This window comes from Anoplopoma fimbria, chromosome 14 (genome assembly GCF_027596085.1).
Source record: "Anoplopoma fimbria isolate UVic2021 breed Golden Eagle Sablefish chromosome 14, Afim_UVic_2022, whole genome shotgun sequence".
NCBI lineage: Eukaryota > Metazoa > Chordata > Actinopteri > Perciformes > Anoplopomatidae > Anoplopoma > Anoplopoma fimbria.
Window position 1 is genome coordinate 3,159,758 of NC_072462.1, and position 10,287 is coordinate 3,170,044.

Sequence of the window (10,287 nt, forward strand, 5' to 3'; positions counted from 1 at the left end):
AAGGGCATGCTCGTGGTGAGATGACTGTATGTACTACAAGATGTTATCCAGCAGACCTCTGCTGTGAAACAATATGTGGAGGTGTGTGTAAAAAAACAAACTATTACCTGTCCTTGATATGATTTATTTTGATAAGAAAAGGCTCAAGTGAATGAAATGTAAAGTGGAATCCTCTGGTGTGTCTACACATTGAATAAAGAGTTTCATTTGAACATCTGTGAGGCTTTTTATTCACTTTGTTTGGTGTCCAAATGTGTTTAAATCCCTTTAGCAGATGGCTCTATTTATATATCAAATAAACCAGCGTGTCCCTCAGGTTTTATTATCCAAAGACTGTTTGTTTTATAACTTGTGATTAACTTTCTGACGGCTCACTGTTGAGTGTTCATGTTTGTTCCACAAACTTCACTTCACTTTTAGTGAACTGTGGCTACATGTAGCAGGAAACAGGGTGATGATAAATGCTGAATCACACAGTGTAACATTAGCACGAGTGGTGTCAGTTACAGCATTATGTTGCAATTGCTAGCAATGGTGTGTTTTATCGCTCATGAATTTATTTCTTAAAAGATAAAAGGCAGAAGTAAATCTTTAAACTGTGGAAATAAACAATTAAAGCCTTCTGGTATATGTTACATTGATCAATTTATCTCTGATTGCATCTTAACTGACAAATCCTGACTCTTTTTAACAAGTAATGTTATTTTGTACATTTTAGGGGTTTTACACAAAATACATTTTTAGTTACGGGGGAAGTTGTAATGTTGTACATTTTAAGGGATCTATTGGCTCAAATTAAGAATGACAGAAAAAAGTCACTATGAAGGTTGTGGATTCAATCCCTCCCTGCATGGTTTGTCAAATGGATGGGAAGAATCAGGGTCAGGTGTGTCCCATGTCGCTGATTACTCTTCAATCAGGTCAACTGCCCTGGAGTTAGAAAACACAAACACATGACATGACACTTTAACCATGCAGCTAATGAGATATTCATTTCTTTATCAAATTCAGGGCTTCAACCCAAAAGTTTTCCAGGTGAGCATGAAATTCCATGTGAGCCTAGGGGTTTGAGCTAGCAAGTATACAGCTAGCATGACGGCCATATTTTAAAATATTGTTTTTATGCATTTGGTATCACTTTAAATGTATGTGTTTTTTACTCTCTAAATGTGAAAGAGGAGCTGATCATGTGACCTTTACCTGGATACCACGAACCTGTCTACTTAAGTCTTTTTAATGGATCATATGCATGCAAAAAGTAAAGCTTTTTACACACTATCTACATGGTTAACAATGTTTTCAAGGAGTAACAATCCTTTAAAAGGGACTTTATTTTTATTTTTTTAATCAAAAACTAAATGGTATAAAATGAAATAAATGTCCAAAGCTGGAATCAAACTAACAATGACGAGGTTATGTGTCATTCTCTTTGATAAATTAGCTAACAATTTATGGTTACAGAAAAACAAATAATATTATTCTGCGTTTCTTTGTCTAAAAGATCTGAAAAGTTTTAATGTGATCAAGTTTCCACAAAACATTATTGAGACCTCCTCAAGTAGCTGCTGACGAGTTCAAACTCCTCAACAGCTCTGACACATTTCAGATGAAATATGAGTCACTTTTCCCAGTAAGAGAAACATTTATGGAAAAGTCCAATGAGGATTAACAGAAGGAAAGGTTTTTAAATCCTGCAGAAAGGGATTATAACCCACAACCTTTGTTTTAAGAACGATTTCTCTACAAGCAAAGCCATCTGGAGTCTGAAAACATGACTTAACTTATTTAATTAGGCTGCACACACACACACACACACACACACATTATCTGCAATGTTTTAGTATGCACGCTCTGATGAGCTGATCATGTGACCTTCATCTGCATATCACATATCATACTGTAAACCTTATTTAGGCTTTTAATGGATCGTCTGCATGTTTTGAGTTTAAATTGGTACATTTTTACGAATAAAGAACTATCACTTTTCAATTTAAATGCAAATTTTAGGTTAATTGTGTTTGAAAAGAGAAATGCTACAATACTGGATCAAATATGATCAATAAATAAATATTTTAAAGTTTTAGGCAGTTTCTTTAAACACAGATCACACACTCAGATATGTGGTAATTAGACTTTAGCCTCAGATTTAATGTTTCCAGACGAAGACAGTCACGCATAAATCATTTCAGGAACCTGTTTTTCCAGTTCTGTGTGTGTGTGTGTGTGTGTGTGTGTGTGTGTGTGTGTGTGTGTGTGTGTGTGTGTGTGTGTGTGTGTGTGTGTGTGTGTGTGTGTGTGTGTGTGTGTGTGTGTGTGTGTGTGGCCCGTGGTGCTGCTCCGGCCTGTACCAGTACAAACCTCATTAGGGGGATTATAGCTTTAATGGAGTGGAGGAGAAGGCTGACCGATACTCAGCAAGATTTATGTTCCTATTCTACAGTAGGTGAGCACACACACACACACACACACACACACACACACACACACACACACACACACACACACACACACACACACACACACACACACACTGTCCTTGGCCATTGTTCGATGCTGTGACACACACACACATTTGTGTGTCATCCATCCTGTGCAAGCTTGGCAGGAAATACCAACTCCCCGGTAGAGTTTAATGGTTAACTCTTCCCTGAGGAGGTCAAAAGATGAGATAACGAAGGCAATAGATATCTGAAACTATTATATTAATATTTCAATATATATATATACATATGTACAGTGAGGTTAAACATATCGCTTTGTTGTAGGAACAGGGATTCACACAAAATCATCCACATAAACATTAGACACAACAAAGCTCAGACATAGTTTACTTTATGTTTTACTTATCGTAGCTCCACAAGAGATAACAGGAATACATAAAATACACAGGAGACATATTTGCTAAAGTCAGTCTGTTTCATGTTATTCCTTGTCAGCTTTAAACTTCAAGCATTAATGACTTAAACTCAAATAGGAAAAATATACTTTTGTGTTATTTTTGTCCACCAAACTCTACAGAATGAAAATCTTAAAAAAGCAACCATTCACAAAACCATTAATGATCATGTGTTTGATACATAAATGCATTCTTTCTTTTCATATTTAACACACGTAAACAACATTAACATATTTACCACACACATGTAAACTATATTCCTGTACAAAGCTATTAATTCCACTTGTTTCTCAGAAATACACTCAGGGTCCTTTTGCTTTCTCTTTGGATTCCAGCCACAGAGAACATCTCCCTCTTCATCTGCTGCAAAATCAAAACCAGTTTTTTGTTCAGGTCCCCGTTACACAGACAGGCTGAGGGTCTTGCCTTTAAAGGCACTGAAGCGAATGCTGGAGCCTGCAGACTTGGACATGACCAGGAAGAGGAAGGGGTCCAGACAGGCATGCAGGCAGCACAAACACACCGCCACTTTAAAGTGCATGTACAAACTATCCGTCCCGTCAGTGAACAGCTGCACGTAGTGGACGAAGTGCAGGACTCCGGCAGGAACGAAGCACAGCAGGAAGATGACGAACACCAGCGAGCTGGCCTTGATGTACATCGTCCAGTCGTGGTGCGACTGGTTGAGCTCGTACACGATCCGGGCGTAACACACCACCGTGACCACTAGGGGCGCCAGGAGGCCGAAGACGGTCAGAAACAGGTTGTAGTACAGCAGGAAGTAGTGGGAGTCGTGGTGAAGGGGCAGGACATCGTGGCAGGTGACGCGGCCGACTTCCGGGAGCCGGAAGCTCTGCTGGACGAGCAGTTCTGGGACGGATGCAGCGCCGAACATGCCCCACATCGCCACGGTTACCCAGGCCGTGACCCTCCTCTTGGGCAGACTCTTGTACGTGAACGGGTGCACCACGGCCAGGTAGCGCTTGACGCTGATGCAGGCCAGCGTCAGGGCCGAGCAGTAGAGGTTGCCGTAGAAACACGCGGTGACCACCCGGCAGGCCACCTCCCCGAGCACCCAGTGGTTGCCGTGGAAATGGTAGTGGGCCTTGAAGAGGAGGGAGAGGAGGAGGAGGAGGTCGGAGACGGCCAGGCTGCAGTACAGGATAGCGGAGGACACCTTCCTGATCTTGGAGAACAGCGTGCACAAGATGGCGACGTTGGCCGGGATCCCCACGGTGACGACCAGCATGTAGAAGATGGGGATGACCCGCGTGCTCAGGGGCCCGAGGAGGAACCCGGTGGTACTGTTGCTTAGCAACTGCAGTCCTGGAGGGGACTGAGATGAAATGGGAGCTTGAGTCCCATTTGGCTCTGAAAGGAACTTGGGCTGAATGAACCGGCTACCTATAAATGTTCTGGGCACGATAACTTGAACCTCAGAGCTGTTCCTCTGCACTCTGTTTCTCCTTCTCTCTGCAACAACAACAAGAAAATGCAAAAGTTAATGATGTTTTTCATTAGATTAATTATACTAGTCTACAATAAAGTTCTATCTAAATAAATAAAAAATGTATTTGGGTCACAATTACTGATAATATACCAATGAGACGGCAAGTAAAAATATTTTTCATCAAAGTGACGTAGATGTAGATGTAGTGGAGTAAAAAGTACAATATTTACCTCTAAGATGTAGTGGAGTAGAAGTATAAAGTAGCATGAAATAAAAATACAAGCACTTTGAATTTGTACTTGAGTACAGTACTTAAGTAAATGTACTTAGTTACTCTCCACCACTGCTGATTCCACATTAACTTAGAAATCAACTCAACCAACGATCGCGTATTTTTCTAAATAGTTACTTAGTTATAAGTACAAAATATTTTATTTTATGTCAAAAATATGTAATTTTATGTCAAAAATATGTAATTTTATGTCAAAAATATTTTCTTTGTTCTTCAAAATGTTGACTTAATACCTCAATAATGCCTTAGTATGTCAAAATAATGAGATGCTACAAGCAAATGATATACACTCAACACATACAATTAGTTATATTTAATAATACAGTTCACATCATCACTTTAAGTAATAACATCAAAGCTTTTCAAGGTGAATGTTTCATAATAAATAAATATTACAAAATAAATGTACTAAACTTACCTTTCTTTTGAAGAGAACCACTCAGACAGAGAACAGCAACCAGTAAAAAGAGAACAAACTTCCCCATTCTCTCTTTTTCTTGTCTTTTATTAACAGCACTCTTAAATCTCACTTCTCTCTGCTAACACCGTACGCTCAGCAGAACATTTCTCGTTTGTCGCCTCCGTCTGCTTCTCTGTTGGAGAACTCGAGTCACAAACAAACACCTCCCCAAACAAAAAGAAAAAAAAACAGAAAGCTCTTGCCATCCTCTCTGCATCTACAGGAATGTGAGCTAACTTTGGTTTCTGTTTTAACATGCAGAGCGTGTAGTGACGCCTCCACCCATGATGACAAGTGAGTACAAAACAAGTGCAGACAATTACATGAACAAAAATCTGACGTAAAACAAAGTAAAACAGGGACTAAAACACTGTGTGTGTGTGTGTGTGTGTGTGTGTGCGTGTGTGTGTGTATTTGTGTTTTTATAGATAAATATCTAGCTGCATAAACAATTACACATACACACATACATACATGCATATAGACATATATATATATACATACATAAATATCGTATTGTTCGTATCTTTTTTTCTTTTTTTTTTTACTTTCACACTAAACTATAAGGAGCTTGTCTCAAATATGAAACTCCTCAAGTATCTGTATGTTTAATGGAGATTTACAAAGATTAGTAAGAGAAGTTAGAAAACTTTGGGATCTTTTTCTTTCCGATGCCTGTGAGTGATGTAATGTGCTGAAACGGGACACTCACACAGAAAGGAAATGTCTGTCTGAAGATGATAAGCTTGTCCAAACATGAGGATTTTTATTTAGACTTCGCTTCCCCTCTTTTTTTTGTCATTTTGACATGGAGATATGTATGGAAGCGAAAAGACTTTGTTTGTCAAAATAATGAGAAACTTTCTTAAAATAATGACTAAGTATCTTAAATTAATGACTAAAGGATTTTGTATGAGGGTAAAAGAATAAGGATTTTGTTTGTCAAAATAATGACTTTCTGGATTTTCTTTTATTATTTTTACTTGGTATATCAAAATATCCTTTTAGTATGTCAAAATAATGACTTAGCATGTTAAAATAATGACTTTGTGTGTCAAAATATTGAGCAAAATTTTTTAAATAATCACTTTGTATCTAAAAAAAATAACTTTTTATGACAAAATTATAACTTTCTATGATGAAATAATGAGAATGCTTTATCAATATTGTACTTAGTATGTCGAATATTGACTTAATATCTAAAAATAATGACTTTGGTTGTCAAAAATAATGACATAGTATCAAAAATAATGAGTTGGTATGGCAAAAAGAATTAAAAGATTACGTTTTTTCCATCACATTGTTGTAAATGGGCTTCCATACTAACTCATATTTTGGTTCATAACTTCTTTAGAAATTTGGGAGCTGCTGCACTCATCACGTGCACAATAACGGCAGTCGTATTTACACATTTCTCGATATGTATGGGTGTAAATGTCTTTAATAGTAACTTCAATTCAGGTTTTCAGCTGTTCTTAATATTCCTTTTATATTAACAAACATCTTTAACTGCTTAAAAAGTGCCATAACCTCCAGGACGTACACAGCTTACCAAAATATTTTTATGTGCACATTCCAGTGCATCGTTTTTATTATCCAGGCTTCATCTGAGCACAAACACCCAGCTGATCACAGACGGGAGCCTCATCAGATAAGTGAATAGATATGTTTACAGGACCAGCATCTGTTTGACCTCTTCACATTTACCACAGAAAGATCCCCCTCCCCCCCTTTCCTCTTCTCAGACGTCATCGCTGACATGGAGCTAAAAACGTCCCGCATGACTCAAACTGAGAACACATAAATGCATCTGCTTGTCATCACAAAACTGAACCAATAAACAACAAGAAACATGAACATGCAACTCACTACTTGCTGGAGCCCCGGCGTCGGCCATCAGACCTCTGGAGCTTGTCCAGAAAGCTGCAGCACGTCTGGTGTTCAATCGCCCCAAGTTCTCCCACACAACTTCCCTTCTCCGTTCTCTACACTGGCTCCCTGTAAGAGCTCGCATCCAGTTACAGACTCTGGTGCTAGCCTACAGGGCAGTGAGAGGAACAGCTCCTTCCTATCTCCAGGCCTTGGTCAAGCCCTACACCCCTGCCCGACCACTTCGCTCTGCTGCCTTGGGGCGATTGGTTGCCCCGTCGCTCAGAGGTCCCTGCGGCCGATCCACCCGGTCACAGCTTCTTTCTGTCCTGGCCCCTCAGTGGTGGAATGAACTCCCCACTGACGTCAGGACAGCAGAGTCGCTGCCCATCTTATGGCGCAGGCTGAAAACTCACCTCTTCAAGAAGTACTACCCTGAGCCTTCCTCGTAGCACTTATTGCATTCATATTAGTTTGTTTCACTTATTGTATTCGTATCAGTTTGTTTCACTTATTGTATTCGTATTAGTTTGTTGCACTTATTGTATTCGTATTAGTCTGTTGCAATTATTGTTTTCGTAGTAATTTGTTTCTGCACTGTACTTTTGCTCTGGTTTATGCTCTCAGATGCTTGTTTAAGAAAGGAGATGCACTTATGACTTCTGGTGACTAGTAGTTCTCTTGAATACCTATGTTGAATACACTTCCTGTAAGTCGCTTTGGATAAAAGCGTCTGCTAAATGACTGTAATGTAATGTAATGTAATGTTTGACGAGAGGAAGGAAAAAAATCGTCAAAGGGTCATTCAAGTAATTTGTCACCAATTTAAAACAGGCACTCCTTAGATATATTTATTTTATGAGTTGTGAACATAAATGAAAGTAATATTCATTTACAGTGAAATGAAACAGAAATCACACGTCTATTGCAGGCCTGCTTCCTTTCCCTTCAACACCTCTAAATGGCCGAAGGCACACCTGTTTCCTGTATATAACTCATTGTTTGCCACAATATTGCTTTTCTGTTTCTTACTATCCAAAAAGCAATAAATAAAGTTTGTCTTTTTACGACTTTGGGGCATGAATTTCAGAGAAAAGAATGTGTGTGGAGGAACTGAGATAACTTATATTTAGAGGACTTACAGTAAATAGTCTTTCAAATTATTATAAAAAACATAAGCATGCTTTTTGCTGCTCTCATTTGTGTAAAGAAATGTTAGTAAGAAGCCTGTTTTTCTCCACAAGAGGACGACATCCCCCTTCATTATCGTACTATTACATGTCATGTTTTTGTTGTACTGTAGGGGCCACTTCATCTCTGAATAATACAATACCTCTTGCCACAGTATTTATACGCCATGTGACATTAATTATTCAAGTCGTCCCTTAAGACACAGTTCTTGTAATCACAGATTGCTCAGACGATTTGGATGGTTTCCTGTACTGGTTTCATGCTTTCTGCTGTCTAAACACCATTAAAACTCTGCGGTGAATTTAGGCCACGTTTGACAATAACATTTCAATGCTTTTAATTTGAAATTGCTGCCCAAGTCTTCTTCTTCAAAAGCACTCTTATTTCTGTTTTTTTAAACACTTTTTTAGAGGAAAAAAAAAAGTAGGAGGTTGTAGTTGCAAAAATTATTAATTGTATTTTAACATTTGATAAAATGTCTGTGTGTAATGTTTAAATCTACATTAAATCTAATGTAGTGGGTTCTTTTTTTGCTCATGGGTCAGTAGTTTTCCAAGAGATAATTATTATATTATATATTATCACGCTCTGTTTCTGTTGCCCCTAAATGGCCCAAAAAAAACAGTTTTTGCAGGTTGTACAAACAATCACCAGCTGCAAATGCATACACATCACTTGTTAGGATATGATGTTTCCCTCACTTGACTTGTCCTCATTCATACTCACTAACCTTGGTAGTATTACCTGATTTCTTATTGCCCTTTTTTTTACAGATCTGGCATGCATAACGCCCACAGGAAGTGTGTGGCTAATAAGTGCCAGGTAAATGTTCCAACCCTCGAGCTAGAGGCTACTACCAATGAAGCAGGATTCATTGTGTAATTTGGAGGAGGGGGCTGTGAGAGGGGAAGGAAAAGAGACGAAACACTTTGTCATACCTGTGTTGTGTCACTGTGGTTTTGAATCTTTTCATTTGTGCTTCTGTGCCAACTTTGGTTTCGTTGGTTGAGAGTGACGTGGACGTTTTTATCAATGATTCAGAGAAAGGAAGTAGATCATTTCCAAAAATGAAGATGAATCAAAAAGTGTCTCCATCTCCTAAAAGTTTACATTTAAGTCATCACACTTACTTTTTATTTGACTTCAATCTGATTTAGTAAAGTTTATTGTATATTCAGGATCATTGTCATGCAGGGAAATTAATAATCCTCAACACAAACAAATAGCAAGTTTTTGTTGACTTGATTCCGTCTACAATGGAACATAGTCATTTAGGTTAATCAACAGCTGTTAGATTTTTTTTATTTAATGTTATTTTATACTTCTCCTGCACTACATTTAAGAGGAACATATTGTTCTTCTTATTCATTTCACATGGTCATGAATTGATTCAAGTTTCAGAAAAAAAGACAAGAATTTGTTAAAGTAAACTCATTCACAAAAACAATAAAGAGTAAAAATATGTGCTCTCAGTATTTGCAGGCTGCATGGAGGTGTGTAGAAATCGAGCGCTGCAGGGATGGGTTTTTTCTAGTTCAACCATTAAGAAGATTTTGGATTATTACAGAAAATAAAATCTGTTGCAAACAAAAGTTTATGATACTTACAGGTTTGGTTCAGCAACATAATCTTCACAAATAAACACCATTATTATGACTTTTGAAGTGTGAATACCATCAGAAGAAGTCAAAAGCTAAAGTGAGGCTATAAAGTGATGCTGTTTTAACCCTTACTGCCTGAATTTATTTACAATTATATAAAAAAAATATTATTTGTGTTTTTTTCTGTCATGCAGATGCTAAATTAAGTGGATATTGTTAATTTCAATATAGCACATACAATATATATAAATTCTGGTATGAGGCAAATTAGCGACATTAGGCATAATTGGGTATAATAGTAATTAAACAAATTCGGAAGCGGTTTGAAGCGAATTCGCGACAATAGTTTACAAGGGGACACGTAAAAGCTTCCAAATTCACCAGAGGTGAGCTATTTACTGACATATTTGATATCGTAGAACAAAATGTTTATATCTCCAAAACTCATATAAACCACACAACCTATTTCAGGCATTTTATCAAAAACCCATTCAAAAAACTCAGGAACACAGGAAGTGCAAGAATGCT

General features: G+C 37.8%; 1 protein-coding gene across 2 annotated transcripts; it reads right to left on the reverse strand.

Annotated features, from left to right (window-relative positions):
• Window positions 1–2,742: 2,742 nt before the first annotated feature.
• LOC129102400 (proteinase-activated receptor 3) lies at window positions 2,743–7,326 on the reverse strand. Of its 2 annotated transcripts, none has more exons than XM_054612524.1 (2): window positions 6,968–7,326; window positions 2,743–4,369 (listed from the first exon to the last, which is right to left on the reverse strand). In XM_054612524.1, exons 1-2 carry the CDS (start codon window positions 7,110–7,112, stop codon window positions 3,297–3,299), a joined length of 1,218 nt encoding a protein of 405 aa, XP_054468499.1. In that variant the 5' UTR covers window positions 7,113–7,326; the 3' UTR covers window positions 2,743–3,296. The 2 variants fall into 2 exon arrangements, with proteins under 2 accessions (XP_054468499.1, XP_054468500.1); XM_054612525.1 differs by lacking the exon at window positions 6,968–7,326 and adding an exon at window positions 5,057–5,997.
• Window positions 7,327–10,287: the final 2,961 nt, after the last annotated feature.

Bases quoted from the DNA above. Each gene is read 5' to 3' on its own strand.
- LOC129102400 (XM_054612524.1), bottom strand. From the start codon at position 7,112: ATGCGAGCTCTTACAGGGAGCCAGTGTAGAGAACGGAGAAGGGAAGTT. The intron at 4,370-6,967 runs GTGAGTTGCATG...TTGTTGTTGCAG, and splicing joins CGCCGGGGCTCCAGCAAGTA to AGAGAAGGAGAAACAGAGTG.